At 38.5% G+C, this 24,082-nt stretch overlaps 1 protein-coding gene across 4 annotated transcripts in view; it reads right to left on the bottom strand.

The window, feature by feature from the left end:
* Positions 1 to 4,174: 4,174 nt before the first annotated feature.
* CA8 (carbonic anhydrase 8) overlaps positions 4,175 to 24,082 on the bottom strand; it is a 46,815-nt gene continuing 26,907 nt past the window's right edge. For 3 of the 4 annotated variants that reach the window (XM_040586496.1, XM_040586495.1, XM_040586494.1), the window contains 4 exons: positions 23,214 to 23,262; positions 20,491 to 20,603; positions 13,913 to 14,085; positions 4,175 to 4,836 (listed from right to left, as the gene is read on the bottom strand). In XM_040586496.1, coding sequence (XP_040442430.1) covers positions 13,951 to 14,085; positions 20,491 to 20,603; positions 23,214 to 23,262 — 297 coding nt within the window. In that variant the 3' untranslated portion in view covers positions 4,175 to 4,836; positions 13,913 to 13,950. Of the gene's footprint in view, positions 4,837 to 13,912; positions 14,086 to 20,490; positions 20,604 to 22,221; positions 22,352 to 23,213; positions 23,263 to 24,082 lie in introns of those variants that run through there. The other variant, XR_005826841.1, reaches the window with a different exon arrangement.

A 24,082-nucleotide genomic window follows, 5' to 3' on the forward strand; every position in this document is an offset into this window, starting at 1 on the left:
TGCTGGGTCTTTTTCTTATGCCTGGCATCATATGGATAGACAGTCTGTGATCAGAGAGCAGTCCGCACAGGATACAGGGCAGAAGGCATTCGCAACGTGAGTGTAAAGGTAAGTTCATTAATACCTCCGAAGCATTCAAACAAATCTCTTTCCCCATAAGAAAACAAATTATTATGTCTTCAGAGCAAGTCTCTAACAGCATTCAGTGTAAAGGGTCTGGGACTGAATAATGAATAATGGGGGAAAAGAGAAGGGAACAGGACTTATCTGTTCATTAAGCAAAGGGGAAATATCCAATTATACAAATACCAACAATATACGTACAGTACTGGTGAACTGATGTTAGGAACACAGTCTTCATACTAGAATCTAGAAACTTCAATTAGAAGTCCTAAAGCTCATTTTAAATCGGCCTTGTTTAAAAAATAAGTTTTTCTATGTATAGCATGCTACAAGTATGTGCTTACAATGACAGGTTTCATAAACAGATGTCCACATAAACACTGGCAAACACATCCTGTGTGGTTCAGACTCAGGAGATGCAGTAGATGGTTTTCCAAATGCCTGATATTTCAGCAGGCAGCACTCATGTACAAAGAAAGAACACACCTCAAAGCCAACTCCATGATGGTGTTAAATCCAGCCAAGGAGGAAAAGGCAAGCCAAAATTTGTCCTCTTTCCACAATCCTCAACCCAGAGAGGGTTTTCCCCTTTTCCTCTGCAGCCATCATTCACCATGGGGTTCCTCCATTTCTACAAGGAAAGAAACTTCTCTTCATTCTCACTGGAGCTGATGTGACAGCCATGAAAGGAGGAATTTGCACAAGACCATTACTGCGTCATTGGTGTGCCCACCAGTCAAACTCAATGAAGGCAAGTCTGAGCTTATGGCAGCTGCACGCTGGCAGGTTCTGGAGAACGCCAATGTGTATGACTTCTTGTGGAGCTGTCTGTGCGTGGATCTCCCCATCCTCGTTGCTTCTGCAGTCTCAGCAAAAGTCAGCTGAAAATTCTCAGTAAAATTATTTTTTCTTTACATTGCCCTGTTATTAAGCACTTTTAACTCTTCAGCAACAGTAGCCTTCAATTACCCTCAGGCGTGAATGAATCAACCTTTTGAAGACAGACAAGGAGAATGGCCAGGGACACTGGCCAAGGACCACTCTTATTTCCTTTTAGACTCAGTATCCTAGTTCACGCGTGTTCCTATACACAGCTACCATACCATGTTTGCCACTGTAACATTTGGGATCAAGCCTGTCCCTTAACCCACACCAATTTGTGCCTGGTGACCTCCCAGGTGTATTTTTGGAACAAGCCTAGTGTTCATTATTGCTCCACCTATGCCTTGATTTTTGCATAAGGGAAGGGAAATGTGGGAGCCAGGGCAGAAAGCAAACGTAAGGAGGCACAGTGCTCTCTAAGAGGCCCCTCTAACCCGAACAAGGAGGAGCCCAGGATTACATCCCAGGGTGCAAAGTCCATCTGTAGCCAAGCTAAGAGCTTAAAGCCTCTAAGTTTTCCCAGGAGCTCCAGAAAACCAGAGGAACCGAAAGAACACATCACCTGGAGAGGGAAGACCATTAACAGCAGATGTCCTGCCCCAACTCACCTGCCTTCTCCCAAGAGCTGGATTTCTTCCTATCCCCAATACCCACCTTCCTAAAATTCACCAGCAGGCTGCAGAGCCAGCTTTTGCCTCATGAGGTGCACAGCTGCTTTAAAGTATTATGCCATTAATTTCTTGATCAACAAGTGTGTAACTGCTCCACACCTCTTGAAAACTTGTAATTCACATTTTTCATCAATCTTTAAAATTACGTCAAGCATTACACACATTAACATTATCTTTAAAAATAATTCCAGTGCAGATAGCAATCTGATTCTAAAGAATTTTAGTGGCTGTAGGCTTGAAGAGGAAATTACCAATTTAGGGCCTTACACTATCCTCAGAATACTTTTATCAGTTTTTATGATTTCTTAAAAATGTTAATAGAAAGGCAGGCACATGGAATTCTAACTGGAGAGTAGCAAAGGCTCGCCACACTCAATAAAACCTCTCATGGGTACAGTACAACTGAAGTAATACACAGAGAGCCCTTCCTGCAAACTCTTCCCTGCAGATTCCTACCAAAACCAAAAAAGACTAATTTAACTTTTCCCAACACACCACGAATGTGGGCTGACCAATCTGTAACTAGAATGGGTGTGTTTTGTGAATTAATTTGTTGTTATAATTAGATGCAGCTCTACAGAAAAAACAGTTACAAGTATTTTTACCAGTGGAGCCTTTTTTTCTCTTTCAAAGCCAAGCCTAGAAAAAGAAAGTCTGACAAATGTTGACACAAATTTACTAACCTCAATTCCTCTGTAGCAGCATTTACACAACTAGAAGTTCACTTTACAAGGCAATGCAGGAAAGAACAGCAAACACAGGAAAGGAGCACAGGAAAAGGAAATAATGGCCTTTTTGGTGGAGACATTACATCATTTGCTTTGCAATGTATCTGTATTTCACAGCCAGAATAATATCAACCAGCTCCAAGATAAGGAACATGTTTATTTAGAGAATAAATCTATTTCAGATTTCATCATAATGTCAATATTTGCCATATTAATACTACAGTTCCTTTCAGTTAATACTCAGTAGTTAATAATGTGTTGTGTGCAAAGGGAGATCTTCTAAATGAGCTATTGCAGAGGCAACCTGGGAATTGCCCAGTTCAGAATGGGGTTCACTCCACTTTTGGGTGGCTCTGTCACTGCTGGGTGCAAGGAGATAGGAGCACATCTTGAACTGGCAGAAACCAGTTGACTTCCACCTCATAAGGCTTTGTTTTGAGGGGTTTTTTTTCAAGATTTTAGTACCAAGCCTGACAACTAGGACAAACTATCAGGCTCCTGTCAAAAAACGGGGACAGTCCAGCCCAGCCACTGCAGGCCATTGCAGCAGACTTTATGCAGAGACTCCTCCCTGCCCCATGGCAAGATGTGGACCAGCAGGAGGCCAGGCTCTGGTGACCAGCGTGTTGGAGTTGGGCTCCAGGTTCCAGCTGCAGCTGCGTGGGGAATCATTGCTGAAGGAAGAGGGCCAGGAGCCAGTGAAGCTGCTACATGGACATTACAGAAGGGCTAGGGACCTTGTAGATGGAAGACATGCTTTTGGCCAGCACTGAAACCTTGAACCCCTGGACTAGATAATGGGGTTATACTTCATTAAATTTGGGTGGAAGGTGGAGAGGGACTTCCTTAAACATAACCCTAAGAAATACAGGTTTATATAGGCCCACAGAGCAATTTGCCAATTGCTACACTGCTAAGCCCAAAAAAACCAGATGACTTCATGGTGTTGCTGTACATCCTCTACGCATTTATTGCAATGCATGCTGTCAAGGGCAGTTGCATGTCTCGCCATAGGAAGCACGTGTTTCTGCAGTACGCACAGTTATGAACAAGGGAAATAGTCAGCCCTACCCACTCCCCCTCACGCAGTTCACATGTGGTGTGTGGGGTTGTCCTATTGTTTCTGCTGTCCCTAATATACACATAAATAACTCAGAGAATTCGTAGCTCATTATTCAGCAGCAGCTCTCCCCATAACCCTTGACAAGGTAATTAAGCATGCCTTCTGACACTGCATTTACCATTGCCTGGTGATGACTCCGTGATTGATGACTCACCAATCTGCTCCAAGGGAGTAACGTCCCCTTTGTGAACCCTTGGTTTGCATCTCCATTGTGCCCTGGCCTGGAGCTTGCCATCTGTGCCTCCAGCGTTCTTCCACTCCTGTAGGTCTCTGCCTAAACCTGCCCTTCTCATGTTAGTAAAGTGGACCTCACTGACAGCTATGGTGATCAAAGCTATTGCCTACCACATTGTTGACTCTGTTTTGCGGATCTTGGTATTTTGCAGGAATCAGAAGCTATGAGCTTCACTAGCTGCCTTGGACTACCATTCCCTTATCTGTTCTGTCAGATGTGTGGCCCAAACATGGCAATCCCCATGCTGTGCAGTGAGCTCAGGGCATGCAGAGCAGGTCCCCAGACCACCCTTCACAGCAATGTACAGAACAAACAGAACAATCATAATTCACAGGAGAACAAAGGCTGATCATTTTCTGCCTGAACTGAACATTTCTTTGCAAAGTCCAACAACTCGTCAAGTAGAAAATAATCCAGATGATTTTGTTTATTGTTATACCAGTTAATTTTCCTTGCTTCAAAATTGTCCTTTATTTCAGTAAGGTTCCTAGTAATGCAAATGTCATCCAGCTTTATTCAGATAAATCGTGTTAAGGGCATAGGTTTGGCAGAAAAGTGCTCCTTTCTGCCCCAAAATTAATTTTGAATTTGTATAATACTCACTGTGAACAAACAATGTTTTTATTAGTTTTACAGAATGCACCTCCCCTCTACAGAAAAGATGGTTACTGACAGCACAAGAGATGATATGGAATAAAATTAAATCTAACATTCAAAATAATAATGAGTATTTCTACATATTAACATTCATACCAAGCTTAAAATTAATACTACTTGGATCACAAACCACTATTGAATGCTATGGCAAAGTAACTATATATAAGCAATGATAATTGCCATTTTAAAATAGTTAACTGTGAATTGGAAGATTTAATGTGATTTCTTCTCTTAATGTACAGCCCCATTCCCAGAATTTCACTGGGCTGTGTGGACAGACCAACTGTCACAGCTGTCTATCAAGGCTGAATTAGATGATGACAAACAATACAGGCTTTGTGGTTCAACTGAAGCAGCAGCCTCAAAAGTTTCCATTTCTCATCTGAGGGCACTGTGGGAGCATTGTCTTCCCACTTTCTGAAAAGAGAATGGAACAATTATGTTACTGAAATTCCTCCACAGTGGGTCTGAAAGACTGTTTATGTCCAGCCAGGGAGACAGGGAAAACTAAAAGCTGGGATTTCATGACAGCAGGTGGGGGCAGTTTCAGAGTGTATACTTCAGTGGCATAATGGTCCCGATTCTTCTCTTTTAGGGTAAAGCCAGCACTGGAAGATTTACTAGCAATGGAGGAAATGGCAATAAAAATTCAAAGTTAAACACAGTGATAAAATTATAAACTTGAAACAAAACTTTACAATTGGCTTTCTGAATTAGTCAGGTAACTGATTCTAATGTGGAGACCATGGTGGTAAATTAGGGAGGAAAATTTACTAGTCACAGAGAATTTTTTACTGTTTACTATTTTAGGGGCCCTACCAAATAAAGTGCTGAGTACACAGCTCTCATGGGACTCAGGTGGGCTCAGGAGACAGAAAGCAATCACCCAATTTGTCCTTCCTAACACCAGTAATATTCTTATTAATTAACAGCAGAGAAAACTCAATTCTTTGTTTCATGCAAACACATATTCTTGTGCTTCAGCATAACCTTAGGAAATCAGCTGCTCAGGTTACTCCAGTGCTCTCGGTTCAGAAGTGGTAGGTATAACTGTGCCAAACCATTTCATTCTGTTATACTAATAATCTCATTTTTTCCCGAGGTTATTTTAGTGCTAACTATAGCTCAGCACATACACACAAAAAATCAAAAAATGCATGGATGCAAATGGTCACCTGGGGCCACGATTGCTTGCAGGAAGAGTCAATGCATGTCTAGAGAGTTCCCACACTTTTCTTAAAGAGGAAGGGAATGTAGAGGCTGTCAGTCAACCAGCAGTGCTGTTAAGAAATCAGTGTCTACCCACAAGACAATCGGTGCCAGGATTTCTATGTGCTTCCTGGTTATATCCAATATCCCCAAAAGTCATGATGTCTGTCAGCAGGACTATTTGATGGTCAACTTGAAGAACTTTCTACCAGTTGCCTTCTAAGCGAGGCTGTAAGCCCTTCACGGAGCAGCTACTTTTAGCCACAGTTACACTCCACGTAATAGCACAGAGCATTCCCAGTTCTTCCTGGGGTTTGGTATAAAGGTGTAACATCAAAAAACCACGTAATAATAAGATTGCCATCTCTGGGAAAACTCTTGGCATGTTTTTCAGTGGGCTACTAACACAAGGATGCAAGAACCAACCCCCTCCCTGAAGTGAACAAAACAGTTCCTCTTGCTTGGACTGATGATACTGGATCAGGGAATTAAGGCTGAAAAAGCTGAGTGAGGAAGCTCAAAAGAAGCCACAAACTTAGTGTTCTTAAGGTTCCACGTAGCCAAACTAATGCTGTGACACAGTGACACGTTCTCAATCTCAATTAGTGCTAAACTAATTATGAAAACTGTTTTATACACTGCAGTAAGTAGTATCTCTCTTCTTTCTTGGATAATCCCTAGTGTGATGTAAGGGTGATTGAGTATCTAATTACTCCTTAATTGAATGCACATTTTGTACATTTTTCACTACTTCAAGCTTAATGCTTTTGGTCCAAAAATCAAAGTCAGTGAAATTAAGTTGAACTGGGACTTGCGCAGCTATTGTATTAATGGATTACTTTTGGAAAGGAGCCTAATTATATGAGCCAGTCTGAAGTTTTCAGTTGGGTTTGTTACAGAAATACTTAACATATTGTCTGATAAGACTGATTGCATATACTGTTAGTGTTGTTATTCATGTTTACCCTTTGTTCTTGTTTAAGAGTAATTTTTCTACCACGGTAAATTAATAGTAAAGTAACACTATCAAGTTAAAGGTTTAAGTAGGTATGAAGATACCTGCTTCTCTTACTCTTCTGAAAAGTTTTTGGAAATGTAATATTTGAGCTACAATTGTACAAATGGGCATATGTATTATAATCAGAAAATTGCCTAGATGTCTTGCTTGTTGTTTATAGATTATATTTCTGCCTCTGAAATTTCCTTTGCTTGGGTTGAGTCCTACATATATTAGAGTCCCATTGCTTCTGGTGGAGTCCTCTACAGATCAGACAACCGTCACCCAAGAAAAGCTTTCAGGATCAGTGCCATGAATTGTAAATACCTGGGAAATCTGAGAGCTATTATCACAATACCCAAGGTTTTAAAAAAAGAAATATTAACAAGATCAATCACATTTCATAAATCATCCTCAGAATGTAAAAAAAATCATTATGTTTCCAAAAATACCTATTTCTAATTCTTTCATATGATAGTTTTGTGTACTTAGATTCCTCACAGAGAATAAATTTTCTTGGACAAAACTGGAATAAATGCAGGACTGTAACTTTATCCCAGAAACATGAAGCAGCCGCAGGAGCAAAGACAGGGCGCAGCTGACATATTTTTAAGAACCAAAAGTCCCAATGTTCCCATAGTAATAGACAGAGCACACTTCAAAAAGAAGATATAAGAAAATGTCAGTGAAAAGGATTATTTTTTAAAGTCCTCCAAACATGTTGAGAAAATGCAAATAAATGGACTATAGAGAAATTAAATAGGATGGCCATGATAATATGCCTTTCCATTTGATAGGGAGAAAATAAGATTCCTCATTGTAGCAGCCTTAGGTCAAGATCACTACACAAGATCAAAAACTTCCTTCTGCTACTTAAAAGTAGTCAATCTGCCTTCTGGAAAGCTTTTCCACCTCTCTTGTCTTACCATATTCCTTACCATTATCATCTCACATAATGTCTCTATATTTTTTCTTACAGAAGCATCTTGCCTTCTCCTCTCTAACACTAGGATAAACCACAAAGTTTAACAGTTTAAAAAAAAAAATCAAAGAACATGGGTGGCAAAACTAGTTTAACACTGACTACAAATTACCATTATCCTACACCTTCCTAAAAACAGCACCTGAAAGTATGGTCAGGCATGGATTCCAAATATCTCAGAAAAGAGAACTGACTATCTCCTGAATCCTTATCTTCCCTGAAACACTTTCCATTCCTTCCATGAAAAGGCCACCATTTATTGAGTCTACATCTAGTTCTGTGGGCATTTAACAACATCTAGCTAACTAAAGTGTACCTTTGTTTCTCTTGAGCTCTAGGGATGCATAAAAATCTTTGAGAAAATTACAGTAAGTTTTGATTTGTAACACTGCTTTGTCATAAACTGTAGTGTTAGTCATAAAATGTTGTTAACAACTGTCACTACCAGTATTCTCTATCTTGAGTGACAATTACCCGTTGCAAAAACATTTTCAGTAACCCAAATAACTCCATCAGTTCTGTTTGTTATTTATTTTCAAAACATTGCTATCTGCTTAGCAAGAGTCTGTTTGCATAGTTTCATTGCATTGTTTTCATCCATACGAAATAACTAGAATCACAAATTCCAATAAGAATTCCAATTAGCTACTCACTAATTTGAACCCTCAGCAGTGGGAAAACAAGTTAGGCTGGCATGACAGCATTCACTTACAATCTCAGTGCATGCCTCATTCCATGCTATTACAATGAAACAGTGGGAGGCAACCTGAAAAGGTACCATCTTTCAGCCACTCCTGATGCTCTTGGTCTCCTGAATGCTCCAGAAGTTTTGGTATGTTTTCAGTAGGTCTCCAATTATGGTGTGTGGCTCACAAGCCAAAGGTGTTTGGCTGTCTGTCCTACGGTCACACATTCAAATACAAGCACATTCTCAAGTATTCTGAAGTGGCAGGGGAGTGTTGGGCACTTTACATAAGCTCTTAAAAAACAGGAGAACAATACTCAGTTTTGTTGATAATGTGAAGTTGAGTTTCTTTCAAAGATTAAAACTTAACAGTTAAACCAACCACCTTATAAGCACAAACCTGGAACACATGGAGACAAACAATGACTGATGAAAAATCACTTCCTAAGAAGTAATATAAATACTCATATTTCATCAAATCTAGGAAATCAGTGTTTGCATTTCTAAAGAACTAGTGTTGATAAACTTTGTGTTGGCTTTTTTTAAAAACAGGAAAAAGAGAATGGTCATAGTAGCCTAATGATGCATGGCTGCTGAAAGCTCACTGCAGCTCTGGAATCTACACAACAGGAATGGATAAAATTCCCAAGTGCTGGAACTTCTGCAGAGCAACTTCTTTGTGAACTTTAGGGACTACAAAGGCTACCAGTAAACTGAGAATAGGGAGACATATTGATCGTACCGTAAACCTCCATTCAAATGCCAAGTTCACCGAGATCTGCTTAGGCAAAGAAATACAGACCATAGCATGTGCCTCTCCTATCTCTGTTTCTCAAAGACAAGGCCGAGTTCCATAGCTCACACTGTATTTGAATGTCCCTTCATATTCTATAATCTAGTTACCATACAGTGTGCAATGCCACAAAGAGGGGAGTCCACCACTACCTGTTTAGCACTAGCTCATTCCCACAGGCAACACTCATCCCCCGTTCAATGTCCTGTGGAAAAGGCAGCATAGTTTTGCTGCCACAAGAGCAGCTCGGCAGCTTCAAATGCAAGTAACGTGTGTGCTATCCACTCACTAAACACACCAGATGCAGTCAATACACTGCCCTCTCTCCTTACTGTGAAACTAACGCTGTGCTCAGACCTTCCAATATCATGCAGACAGTCTCTGCAGTGTCAGGCATACAGCCTCTGTTCCTCCCACCGTAAACTACTCCTTCCTGTCCTTCAGGCCTAGCACAACCTTGATATTTTGTCTTCTTTTTTTTTCCCCTCTAATCTTGAAACTACAAGTAGAAAAATGGTAATTATATCAAGAATGGGTTTTAATCCCAATTAATTTTTGCTATCATAATTTACAGGACATTGGATAAACTTGCAGCTGCTTACAATCTAAGGTCTACCAAATGTGTATGTGAATGTGTACATGCATTTATGTATATAAAAATCAATGCTTTTTCAGGAGTTTCTGAATGAGTCACACAAAAAATGTTCAAGAGAACTGGAGTAATGTATATAGGTACATGGAGCAGGTATAAGCCATCATCACACTTGGAGGGCAATTCTTTATTTATGGATACAAAATAAATTGTGTCTGGGATATGCACTTCGGAGACAACACACTGGCAATCAAATTCTTTAGTTTATTAATTATGCCCAAGTGTAAAGTAAATTAAAGTTTATCACTTTCAAAAGAAAATACTCTTTTATTATTATTTTAGCAAGTTATTTTTTAGAACTAGCTCTTACTGCCTTCTATTAAAAGAATCTTATTGATTTCAATAATTTTTCTACCAGGCATTTATTTGACCTCCTCTTACTAAATGGGAGCAATGCTGTTTAACTATCCTATGCATGGAATCATGCTTATACACCCTGTTTTATAAAGAGATGAAGATGTGTCGACATGCCATACTGAACTCAGTATCATCAGTTCAAGGTGATATTTAAGTGTTTGAAATCAGACATCCTGCTCATTCACAGATTAGGCTGTTCCACTGATGTAATAGAGGAGAAAGGCATGTCTATCAATTCAGTTACATGTAAAGCAACAAGGATTAAAAAGAGGGTAATAAATCCATTGGAAACCACAAATTATGCTGTCTTCAGTGAAGAATACATGACTGAAAAAAAGTACTTACCCATTAGGTAAGGTGGCAAGCCCCAGAATAAAATAACCTGCTGGAATACTCCCAATTCACATGTTTAAAAACAGTCAGGGCTCAAATTTCCAAAAATCTAGCTTTTCATAAAGTGGAAGTTTTAAGATTTTTATTATTTGATTTCTGAGTGGTAGCATTTATTGTCCCCCCTTGTGAAGCTTTGCTTCATATAACAATATGACTTAAAAATCTTTTCCCAAGATCACTTGAGATTGTCAAGAAATAGCCTGATGCCCATAGTAAGGGCTCTGAGTCAAGTATGAAGTATCAAAAAAAAAAAAAAATAGTGGTAACACTGAGGAAGTTACAATGTTATCCTTTCTCTGTTTTCTTTCAGAAAAGCATCTGGAGTCCTGGTAAACAAAAAGTTGAACATGAGTCGGTAATGACCCCACTTATACAAGGGTGGCCAACAGCCTCCTGGGCTGCACTAGGACAGGAGTTCCAGCAGCCTTGGCAGAGGGCCATCGTGTCAGAAAAGTCCACCTGTGTGTTTGTAATTGTAATATTCAAGACATACCAGAACTTTAAAAGAAAAGGTAATCTCTTTGAAAGGAAAAAATGCTCCCTCTTGGATCACTGTGTAGATGCCACCCTGCGAACTATTACCTTCCCATCTGCTACTGAGCCTTCATAGCAATATTCAGCTGATGGTAACAGTCCCAGCTTAAGGACCATTACCCATTCCTATGAATGAGGGAAGGTGTCATTTCTGAGGATGGCTGAGATCTGTATGAGGAGCTACTGTTCCTAAACACCTTCCTCCTGGAAAGAACTGTGTGAGGAAATCAGTACAAAGTAGGTAAGACCGTTTTCCTCCCATTCTGCCTCTTTGCATAGAAGAAAGGTGGTCAAAGCCACACAATTTCTTTTTACACTTCATTTTTCCAGCTCCCCAAAGACAAACTCAACAACAAGAATATATTGTGAACCCTTGATTGTTTCAGTGCTATTTGGACTGATGCATCCAAAACTTAAAAGAAGACCTGGCCAAATGACTTTCTGATAAATAATTCAATCTGGTGTAGAGCCAAGTGCCATTTCTTCTTGGGCTACACAATGCCAGGAGCCACAGTTCCCTTCTCAGTGCTTGAGAGTCCATAATTAGCATAGCCCTACAGTGAGGACCATCATTTTACATTAAAAATGCCATCATTTGGGAATTAAAACTGCAGATTATTTTGTGAAGCATGCCCAAGATAAATCTTATTATTTAAAACAAATCTTTATAAGTATTGACAAAAGTAATAAAATTTCAAACATGAAAGCAAAAGGGAAATTTTTACATTTCAATTCCAGCATTGTAAAGGAAACTCTTTCGTGCTTAAAATTCAAACTCAGTGTGTCAAGTAATTTCACTGTTACAGACTTGAATTACCTGCACTGGCCTGAGGGCAATATTCACTCCCTGAGAAAAATCGTACTTTAATATTGCTATGATTTTCCCAAGTAATTTTTATGCAGAAGCCAGGATGAATTTGAAACATCCATTTCAAGATTAAAGTGACGACATTTGGTGACTGCAGAGAACCATGTAATTGAGAACTGGGCTCAGGGATGTGCCCAAAATTAAATAAGGGGTAAGAAAACAATTTTAATAAAAGGAATAATGTTTTGCTTTCTTTTCTTAATTTCTGGGATGCAGATATTAAATAGGGTTATAAAATACAAATAAATCCTTAACTTCAAAAAAAAACCTGAATGCTTATGCTATATGGAAAGACCATTAAATTGTTGGCCACTGTCTCAGCCCATTTAATAATTTGTGTCATATGCAGGAGGAAAGATAATCTTCCCACTCAGTTTTAATGGATCCATTTTTGGAAGCACTGAATTATCAATCTCTTTTATGGGTTATCTGCTGCCTGATCATTTGTTAACTTGATATGAAGTTGGGGGATGGACTCACAGCATGCTCTGAAGAGGTTTAACCACAACAGAGCCTGATATGAACTAAGGAGTTCCATCATTGGCCTAGACAGGGCAAGAATTTTACATACAAATAAATGTCCTTTCCCAAAAATGTTTAGCAAAAACTTTCAGCAGCATGCTTCCAGGTGAAACTCTGGATGAACTGGTTCTCCTGTGAACATATGGCTTTGAAGAAATGTGCAGAGAGAAAACCTGAAGCTTTTATATAATGGATTCTACCAGTAAAATAGGGTAATGGGAGTACCCAAGGTTGTTATTATTTAAATAAAGTTCATTGTAAGACAGTAGATGAAAAATGCTACGGTATTAAAAAGTAGTAGGACTTACTAAACAAGGCAAGTGAACAGATTCATTCTTTTCTTGAAGATCTCCCAGATTAGCTGTCTTACTATTTCTGACGAGGTGGAGCCACCTCATCACAAAATCAGCCATAAATGTAGATGTCTTGACTCACAATTTTCAAGGTAATTAGTTGTCTTAAAATCATAGAATCATTTAGGTTGGATTAAGACCTTTAACTTCAACTCCCACTGTTAGCCTAGCACTGCCAATTCTTCCACTAAACCATCTCCCTAAGTACCACATCTACATGTCTTTTAAATACCTCTGAGGAAGGTGATTCAACCACCTTCCTGGGCTTTAACTCTCATTACCAGGTCTTTTCATTCTAGTAAAACATTGATTCACTAAGTATAATGAGATTTAAAACTAACTGTTGAGGGAATTTATCTTGTAACTGATAGGGGCTAGGGGAACATGACATAGCAGGTTTTAATAACTGAAGCTGGGATAATGCAGGTTCACATGTGTATTAGCTCTTAAGCACTGAATCCAATGACATCCTTAAATTCTTGCTCTGTGAGCCAATGAAGGCTGAAAACATCACTGAGGACAAGCAGCAGCAACTATTTCAATGAATGAAATATGAAAAATTAGCCATGACAGAAGTTAATTAGTTTCCTCTTGTATCTGCACTGGTTTTGCCCGAGATTCAGTCTTGCTGGGAACGAACAGCATTGTAAAGCAGGGAGAAAGGATCCAAAAAAAAAAGGATCAACAGGCCTGCTTTGAGAATTATAGGCCTCCTTCCAGAACTACTACCCTTTTTTTTAACAGATAACACTATAAAGATTCACCAGTGACTGGTGTTCTAAAAACATGGAAAGAAATCAACCAGTGAAGAAAATCTACCATGTAGCCTAGACATACTGTGCTGTTTCTCACTGCATTAGCTAAAATTTAAAGCTGTAAGTAATTGTGCAAGATCCACTGCCTACTGACACCAATACGAATATTTCAATTCAGTAAATCGTATATTAGATTCCAGCCAGTAAAGAACCTAATAGTAACCAAACTATTTTACTACAGGATAAAATAAAACAGTAATGTCAAAATTCACAATTGCTGACACTATACAATAACATTAGCTGAAATGAACTCAATGAGTTTTCTCCTTTAACAAAAACTCCCCTATGAAAATTATTTCATTATTTTGAATTTTCTGCTAAGCTTTTACTTACTTGAATAAAGGATTATTTTTGCTGTTCTTCCTCTTCTGCTACTGAAATGCAGCCCTGATGATTCTATCGCTAAGTGGCTGAGTTGGTCTGAAGTTATCTCCTAGGATTCCATCACAGCCCTCTAAAAGTTCAGCACCTTTAACATGTGTCCTCAGTCTACGAAACTCCTCTATCTGAAAGGCAGAAAAACAGACATGAAGAAGCTGAGACACATACTTCTCTATGGAGTTATGATCAAAATCAGCCTTGTCCAGCTACTTCTGCAGCTTTGAAACTTGAGACTGTCAGGTATCATATACTAAGGTCAATATATATCATTAATAATGTTTCTAAATAGCTGTCAGCACTGTCAAAGCATTTAACATATAGAAAAATGTAAGAACTTTTATGCACATGGTTTGGCAAACATCCTTTGCTTTTTCGTAACTTCTTTTTGGATCTGTAACCTTCTTAGCCATTGCAGATTAAACCCTATGAATCACCTTTATAGTTGTGACATGAGAGTAATCACTCTGGTCTTCAAAGAAGTGCATTTCAGGAATAACTTGGTCGACAATAAATTATTTTGACTTTCATCCAGTGATTTATTTATTGCCTGAAATTTTTGCTTCATTTAAATAGAAATTATTTTCTAAACCAGGAGAATTCTGAACAGACTCTCAGCTTTAGAGGAAGTCTGTCGACATTTTATATGGAAAAATATGGGTTTTTCCAATCAAAACAAAATACCGCTTCAGAAGTTCTGTAGATGTAGGTGCTAAGTATACTTAGAAAACCGAATACAGTCAAAAATTAACACAAAACATTTAAATTAGTCCAAAACAAATGTATTTCTGGTTTATAGACTCTTTTTCCATTTTTTCTAAATCTAATCTGGTCTAGGGAAGAATGTGAGCCGCTTCCATCTCCATTCCTGGTATCAGCATCAAGCTCTGAGCGACAAAAAAACTAAGAAAATCAATGCATATCTCAGCAATATTACATCTTATCACTCAACAATGCCATTTTTAAGAGTCTGGTATTTTAAATAAGTAGTTACAACTACTGAAAAAATTGTGTTTGCTTTTGCTTTGGCATATTGACAAGCTACCTTAGCTGAATACAGCAAACCTACTAGAAGGCTGATCCCCTAGCCTGAGCCTTTGTACTTGTGCTGACCCTCTGATGCCTCACTACCCAGTTCAGCTGTAACATGAAACTGAAGCTACACAGAAAGCAAAACGGACCCTTAAGTATTTAATCATTTTATCATCCAAAAGATTATAGAGTTAATTTCTTCATGAAAAACACCCTATGAAGGATTATAGAGAGAATGCAAGTGTGATTCCAGAATTAAAAGAAGTGTGGTACTAAACAGCACGTAATGGCATTTTTATTCTTATACTGCCTGCAGAGAATACTTTCTTACTGCAACCTGGAAGACTACTGCCTTCACTGTTGTTTTCCACTCTACAGCAGAATTGATACAGACTTATTTACTTGATTTAGAGGCTAGCTCTGCTTTGCTTTCTTTTCCTCAAAAAAACCTGTGCTTAGAAATCAACACTCAGCTTCTTGCAGCTAAGATATAAGGCAGCAGCTTAAGACTCCAAAAATGAAAAGCAGAATGAACTGTAAAGCTCCTTGAAGGTGCTTTTAGAAGAAGAATCCTGTTTTGGAAGATTTTGTTTGTTTAAAGCAAACTGAAAACAAACCCACTACAGGCTTGGAACTGAAAAAGTCTTCAGGAGTCAAGTGCTGGTAAATCACCGAATGGGTTTTGTAAAGGTAGCTTCTTTCACCATCTGCATCAACTCTGTAAAGTCTGAAATAATTGTAGTTTAGGAAGGAGCATTTTACAAGAACATGGTTTTTGTTTGATCTTTTGAGAGTAAGAGACTTCAAACAAACACAGATGAAGGAAAGGGAGAGCAGACTCTCTGCAAAGCTGACATTTGTGAGCTGTCTCCTGCTATAACTACAAATGCTCTGCCCCAATCCCACAGTGAAATCTTTCTCCAGGAGGTACTCCTCTCAAAGCAGCTTCCAGTTTCTTCAGTCAGAAAAGCAGGACTGACCTGATCCCCATGTCTGCTCTTTGCTCTTCAGGGAAGTCAAGAATTGTAGCCCTGCTCCAAGGGGGAATCTCTTCTGAGATCACCAGGCTCCTTTTTTAGTCCTTCATACCATGGTTCAGATCACCATGACAAAGACCCTTTATACACATTGTGGTCTGCTTCACTCTTGAGAAATGCTTCTGTCAGAACAGCACACTAGCTGTGCTGACACTACTTCCCCTATTATATTTCTATGTGATAAGGCAATACGTGTGCCCTACTCATTATCTTTCATCTCATACGGAACCACTTACTATCTCTTCCCAACACCTCACAAGTGTGAAGTCTGCCATGTGGGACTGCTGAGGAAATAGATATTTCAGTGGCACACAGCTGAGCACCCTTTGAATACTCACATACTTTCAATGGGGATAGCCATTTATAGAAGTTTTTCTCACGCCCAGAAGACATTAAGAATGACCTAGGCCAGCACACACCAAAATTCCGGATCAAATTCTAACCAGTGAAGGGGTAAATGTGCAATGTTATCGGCCACATTTCCACTGAATAAAAGAACCGAGTTTATATTTTGTAGAATTTCACAAGAATGCTTTTACCACTTCCTTGTACTCAGATCCTGAACACCGCTTTCTTCTGTTTCACTTAAATATTTGCTGAATAGAACACACAAAACAAAGACTTTTGTGTTTTCTACAAACACCTCTTCTATATGAGGCATAGAAGCATTATCCTTCTGCTTGAAAATTTCACAAGCTTCCATGACACCTTCCAAGAACACAGACCTGCTTCCCAGAGAACAGAATACCGAGAACCTCTCAGAGTGCTTTATTTCACAGATGACATAATTTTTGCACAATTCCCACTCCAGCTCCATATGCTAGTTACTATTTCTGTCCTTTAGGAGGTCTTGATTTTGAATGAGGTAGACAAAAGGACTAGAGACCTTGCCATTCAATACAAAACTAGTTAACTATGACAACGAGTATAGCAGAACAACAGCTCCTTGCTGCATCATTGTTTAAAATCCCTGCTCTGAGTGGCCTAGACAATGTACTTGTTGTGGGCTTCAGTGAACCACAAAACACATTATTCACAGATCTCAGGTTTTTTTCAAAAGAAAGTAGAGGGAAGCACGAGGAAGTCTTTTTCAATTATTTCCTGCTCTTTGCTGGCCTAATAGGAGGGAGTTTCCTGTTTTCTCCCATTGCATTTCAGCAGTGTATGTGCATGAGCGAGATGTCTCACAAAGCAGTCAACATAGTTCTTTCTGGGCTGTATATTTCAACATAAGACAAGTGTGGATGATAAAAAAAAAAAAAAAAAAAAAAAAAAAAAACCAACCATGACAGGGGGCAGGAATATGCAAAAAGGGCACTGCAGGGTGCATCTTTCCAGACAAGCTCCTTTCCACAGAGGTCAGTAATAAAACTCCAAGAACCAGATTTGCAAAGCCTTTATTCTCCAGGGGAGAAGAGTCACCTGCACACTTTATCCAGACTGCACAGAAAGACTCGTGAAGGAACTAGCTCTCTGATGGAATCGAAGCCTCACATCAAAGAAAATTACTTCCATTGAGGAAAGAGCCTGGACTCCAGGAAAGCACATCCTGGTGCTGCAGTCCTGGCGTGTTCTTTTGCTACTCGCATAACCAACACACTCAGATCCCAGCTGCTTAAGTGAGATGCATATGGAGACGAAATCTCCTCTCACTTAACACTGACTTAGATCAGTAGCAAATCAACTCATCAGTTGAACTTTACTGGCTATAAATGACTTCAGGAGAAACAGAAAAAGGTGTTCTACTTAGAAATGGCCAGCCTGTTATGTCTATAACAAATTAGTTGCTTCTCCATTGTTTCAAAATAAGCAAATCTAAAAATATATAGATGTAACCACAAACTAGAATTGCAATTTTATTCATTTTTCCCCTTATGATTCACAGTTTGTTAATCAATATTGCTATGTTAATTACAGAAAATGAGAACGTGAATAAGCATCTTGTCTCAAATATATTAACTAGCTTCATCAGAGGAAGGCAATAAAACCTATTGTGTATCAGACTTGTTGTAACTTATTGTTACTTGTTGACTACTTACTGACACTCAGAAGTTGATTATTTTATGGCCTGAAAAATGAAAATAGAAAGCCTTGAATTTGTCTCTTACAGGCTATAACCACAGATGCTACTAGTTTATCACTTGAAGTTCCATATGCTGTGTTCATTAGTATCCCACAGAAGAAAATTCTGTGAGTTAATGACACATGTTAAAATAATGTATTTAAATCCATCAGAAATGAATTTGCACTGAAATCTACGCTTTAACACTACAAGCAGGCTTAATAAAATTAAATGCCTTTACCAGCCTTCCATGGATGATTCAGAATGGTCTATGCTATACCACATCCTCTTATTTTCCAAAGACAAATCATTTCTAATCTCTCCTTAAACAGAATCTCATAGGCACTCATGCCCACATGCACAAAGAGGCCAGATACTTAATTGCAGCCAAAATGCCAATTACACGTTAAAATCTTGGATGTCTAGGCTATAGCAAAATATTCTGGCAGGCACCTCCAAAATCTTATCTGGGGCATTCTGGAAAACTCCCTGTCCTTTTGAGTTCAGAATCTCAGATTCACCATCTCTCATTTACCTCTCCCCGTATTTATTCCCAACTGACACCTGAAAGCAGTATGTGATGCAAGTAAAATAGTTATCCCACCTTGGCAAAAGTCCTTCATGTTCTTCATAAGTCTTTTATGCACAACCTTGCCTTTAATGCTGCTGCATTCGTAACTACCAGTGAGGACTTTTTTTCTAATTGATGCTGATCTACAACAAGTACCAAGTATCATACCTGGCCTAAGTCCATTCCAGTCTCTCACTCTGCTGCAGTGCCACATCTCACCTGCATACTGTGTCAAAGGAAGGGAAAAAGCCCCTCCATGTCCTGTGCATGCCCTTCATCACTGCAATGTTCTTGTTGGATTTGGTTTATACCAATCAAAGTAACGCAGCAACTCAAACCAGCTACCCTTCACCTATAGAAGGCCGTGGTGATGAATCACACTCTTATCCCTAGGCACTATGGGTCACATTTTTCCCCAGGCACACTATTCTCTTCTGGAGACTTATCCCTGTCACATCACATTCCAACATCTTGTTTGCTTATGGTAAATGAGTTTTAATGTTAACTAAAGTTGCATTTCTCTGCTTTTTCTTCTTCTTTCATTCACCCTCTCACTGTCTCCCACCGCATACGGATGGCTTTGTACATTGACTGGATTAAAAGGGAATAGACACTATGAAATCTGCAACTAGCACAAAATAACATATCCTACAATGTCTCAGTGTAATAGCTATGGTCTTTATACTGCTGATTAAGTCCTCTTATCTATCTATATCACATCTGGACAATTAGCTGCCAAGTTACAAAATGCACTCTGTCTTTAAAAGTTATTCTGAAACTAATAATGCCAGCAGAGATCTGTTTCCATTTACTCAGCAGTAAGCAGCCATGAGATCTGTCATTTCGTAAGTAAATACCAGATTCATGATGGGATACATTTAAGTTGCAGCTACCATAGAAATAACTTTATTGGGAGCTATTGCTTTTAAACTATGATTAGAACTAGAATTCAGTTTTCATATGAAAAGAAATACTGCCAACTTCAAATTGTTAAAACTGTTCAAATATTGTGCTGGGATTACTAGAAAAATGTTAGATTATTAAAGCTGAAATAATTTAAACCTGAATTTATCACCTTTTATACTTTTTTCCCTTCTGTCTGCACGTGCTTCAGAGCAGGCAATGAAAATTAACACATTCACCTTCAAGGATTCTAGATAGTTTCACTTAAATTAAACCTGTATTCCTCCAGCTGGGTTTTACAGACTGTGGGAGGATACTCATTAGGAGTTTTCATTGTTTTCACTGGGATTATTTGTAAACAGATTTGCAATGTTTTCCATGGAAAGGCTCACATGACTGTTAGATATAATTAAAAAAAAAAATCACCTTACAATAGATAGCTGTGAAATCAAATTTAAATAGGTAGTTTCTATTTGACATTATAAAATACTTAAAAAAGAGCAAGGTAAGTTAAATATAGTTCAATGCAATCTAGGTAGTCTGTATTATGTTAACATTTTTCATTCTCCAGGACATAGTGTCTCCCTGTGCTTTTTTGTTCCTTTAACATCAAAAAGCAGTGATATTTGAAAGCTTACAATTACAAAGAAATGAATTTCTTTTGCCCATTGACTTCTTTCTTTCTTTTTCTTTCACTTAAATAAAGAATTATTTTAAATGCAGATGATAAATGATAACAAGGTTTTTCATCTCTGACCTTTACATTGCTTTCAGTGACTCAAAAGGCTTAACCTTTACTTGAAAAGCCATGTACTGATCTAATGGGATCTTCAAGGAGAACAGATATAATGTCCTGATATATGTATTTGCACGCTATAACCTTTAGCTCATAACCATATTCCAAGGTCACTTTAAGCACAGCTGTTACCTGCACTTGGGACACAGTCAAAGGATAACGGAATAATATCCAGGTGACACCTTCACTGCAGGGTGGAATGGTTAGAGAGCCCTCATACACCCAGTAGTCACGCAGCAGAGGATCTGAAATGAAAAGGAATGTGGAATTTTAATGGCATTAAGGAAAATAATTGTGGTTTTCAATTAAGACAGCTTATGATAGCCACGGGCTTGCTGATATGATGAAGTTAGTATGCAGTAAGCTAAGGTGTGAATTTATAACCTGCCAAGCACTGGTCACGACTTTCTTATGGGAACATACACGAGCTTCTGGTCATTATATTACAGTAACTTTCCCCTGTAGATGAGTCTTTTAAAGTCGAAAATACCACTTTATAGCTGTGAAAAATAACACATGCACAACTCCTTAAACTAACACAGAAAATAAATAATATGGTGGGAGAGAACTCCTGTTAGTATCAGAAGCTACAAGAGACATCCCATATTGAAGGCAGAGGAGCTGCTGTAATCAAATTTTAACCAACTTTTAGATTTAGGGTACATCTCAAGGATTAATTTATTTTCATTTTTTAGAAAAATTCATTGAAAACAGCTCAAGCCAAACTCTTCAGTTCTCAATTCTGGTGACGTGTTTTTTGAGATGCACTGGTGCCTCCTAGCTTTGGAAAAGTGGGTTGAATTTCACAGGAGAAAAAAATCCAAGTTTATTTAAAAGTAAACTTCGTAAGTTTATAAACTAATAGGTTTATGAATAACTGTTAGAATAAACAGTTGTCTCTCAAGAAAATGTACAATGGTTTGTCCAAGCAGTTTTAACTCTACATACAACACATTTTACTTTAATTATTTTAATTCCTCAAAGATTCCAGTCACACCACACTTCATAAAGTGAGACTACACTACATTTACTGCTGTAGGCCATACTCACAAACGACTTCCTGACACAGCTTGAGAAGTACAGAGAGGAAACTGCCTGACTATAAAAGAGGGAACAAGAAACAAACCTAGAGAGGAACTGGAGACAATGAGTGGTTAATCATGGCAGGGAGAACTAGGGGGAAAGTTGGGACTAGCATGACAAGGACAGAATGGGAGACTGGAAACAAGTAAACTTGCTTGGTTGACCTAACCTGTTACTGCTATTTCACTACTAGCTCAGAGGAATATCAGTAGAATTAAATCTTGCTAATAAAGCCTGTGATTGTCAGTGAATGGATTTTGTCTTGTTGGTGTAACTTTCTCAGTTAGGGAATTACATAGCAAATCCATTGAAAGCAAGTTGCATTATCAAACACTCAAAAGTTAAGAACTGCAAGAATTAATTCAGCCTGTCCTGTGCGTGCATGCATTGTGATCCTGTCTTGTTACATGATTATGTATGTCTTTTCTAGAGAACTTCTCATCATTTACTTGCAAAGTAATGATTTCATTTTGAAAAGCATCCAATAACATTTGGATTTCTCAGCACAATGTGTGGTCCTTGGTCTTCTTTTTCCCATGCTATTCAAATCCTTCTTGTGAGGAAGGACCACTTTTTCTCATTTTTTCCTATTTCTAATGCACTCATTTCTTCAGTGTCAGAGTGCTTCACAAACATGAATTAAGTTCTCCTTCCAACAACCCAGTGTGGTGAGGAAGAATACATTACCCCCACATTTTAAAGCTGGGGAACTGAGGCACAGAGAAGTTAAGGTCAAATGCATCTATTCATTTGAGGTGTTCGATACGAGATGCTTAGAACCTGATTTCTCAGAGTGGTTAACTTTCTATAGCACTTAATGCAGTCAGAGCACTGCTCCCATTGACTTCAGTTGGAGGTGTAAGCACTCAGCACTTCTGCAAATCAGACCCCATGATCTCAAGTCGGGCACCTAGAAAATGAGGAACACACAGTTAGAGATGACTTATGAAAATTTTGGGTTATGTGACTTGATCAGCATCAAACAGGAACTGTGAGGCAGGGGTCCTGTAAAAAATAACTTATGGTCACAAAGTTAAAAGATGTTTTATAATGCATACGCATGAAGGGGCACAGGCGGCCTTAATTCCTGCAATTCCTAATTGTTGAGCACTTGACTTTGCAACCTAAACAATATTCTTTTGATATAACTAATATAGTTTAATGTAGGCCTGGATTACTTTGGAAAATTAGAGCTCTTGCCACTATGAAATGGAATTTAGCTCAGCAGGATTCCTTGCAGAAACATCTGTCTTGTAGAAATGCATTTTTTTAAGTCACATTTTTTTTCAAGACAAGGTAGAGGAAGTGGTTGTTCTTTTAGCTATATGAATTTGAATCTGCCTTCCTTTGTCACTACTCCTATGTACACTATACATATAACTGTCACTGCATTATGGTATTGTCTTTTGATGCTGCCAAAATGCTACCTTGGTATGTGGGTAACCTTATGCTTCGTATTTTATGCCAAAGTAGAGAAAGGAGTACACACAGCTCCCTCTCTAAGTAGGATCATAAATAATCACGAAAACTAGCCACAGCGCTGCCAGCAGTGCATGGACCACAGTATCACATCCCACTCACAGGACGAAGGTAAGTTCCAAAGAGACTTCTTCATCCCTACCCCTGTTAGCACCACTAGGTGCAAAAATGCATTAACACCTTACAGGACTCGCTCTCCGGCTTGCAATTAGGCTATGCTTTAGATCAAGATTGTCTCGGCCTCTGCAATTAGCTAGTAATCCACACACACAAAAGAAAGCAAAGGCACCTACCTGGTAATAAAGAGTTGGGATTAAAACAGGGTATTGTTTTGGACTTTCCCTGAAAAAATGAATACAAATCAATCTCATCTCTAGTTTCTTATTAAAATGCTGATGAATGGAGAGGTAAAATACACTGTGTGTTCTTGTAACACTAAGCCTTGAATTTCTGCACAAATCAACCTCATTAATAGCCCCCATTTGTTCTTGCAGCTACACAAACATGGTTTTTTTATTGTATTTTATATTTTACTTCTCAGGTTATCTCAGCAATTTGTCAACTTTCTGCCTTTAGTACCTGGGCTCCTTCCAGGTCCCAGCCTTGAAACTCTCTACATGAAATTCACAGGTTCCATACAAAAGGAGTTTGAAAAACAAGGGCCAAAGTGAGCTTTTCCTTGGCTGACATGGATAACAGTTAATAAATAAAGCCAGTTCCACACATTTAATGCAATAAAATTTCATGAATGCCAAAAGTATGTTCGATGCTGACCCTGTGAAAGTCATTGGCATAACATACATACTGACAAGGCCTTTCATGACCTTCCTCTACTTGGCTGTCCTTTCAGTAATGAAACTGTATACAGAGTTCCATACACTATTTTTTCTCCGACACCTTCATAAACAATGAGTATTGGTAATATTAAAACATCATGACTGAAGTTTACCATATATTATTTGACTAAAAGGATATTTTCAGTTCCCTTCTAATAACAGCTTCTAATTTTTCTGTACTTGAGCATCCACTGAAGTGAATGGCTAATCTCTCCAGACCAATACAGAACATCCCATTAATACATCTCAAAATCCTTTAAAATCAAAAATAAGTATGATTATTTCTATGTTACAGACGGAGACCATGAAGCAGAGAGATGGAAGTA

Source organism: Falco naumanni, chromosome 3, assembly GCF_017639655.2.
Source record: "Falco naumanni isolate bFalNau1 chromosome 3, bFalNau1.pat, whole genome shotgun sequence".
NCBI lineage: Eukaryota > Metazoa > Chordata > Aves > Falconiformes > Falconidae > Falco > Falco naumanni.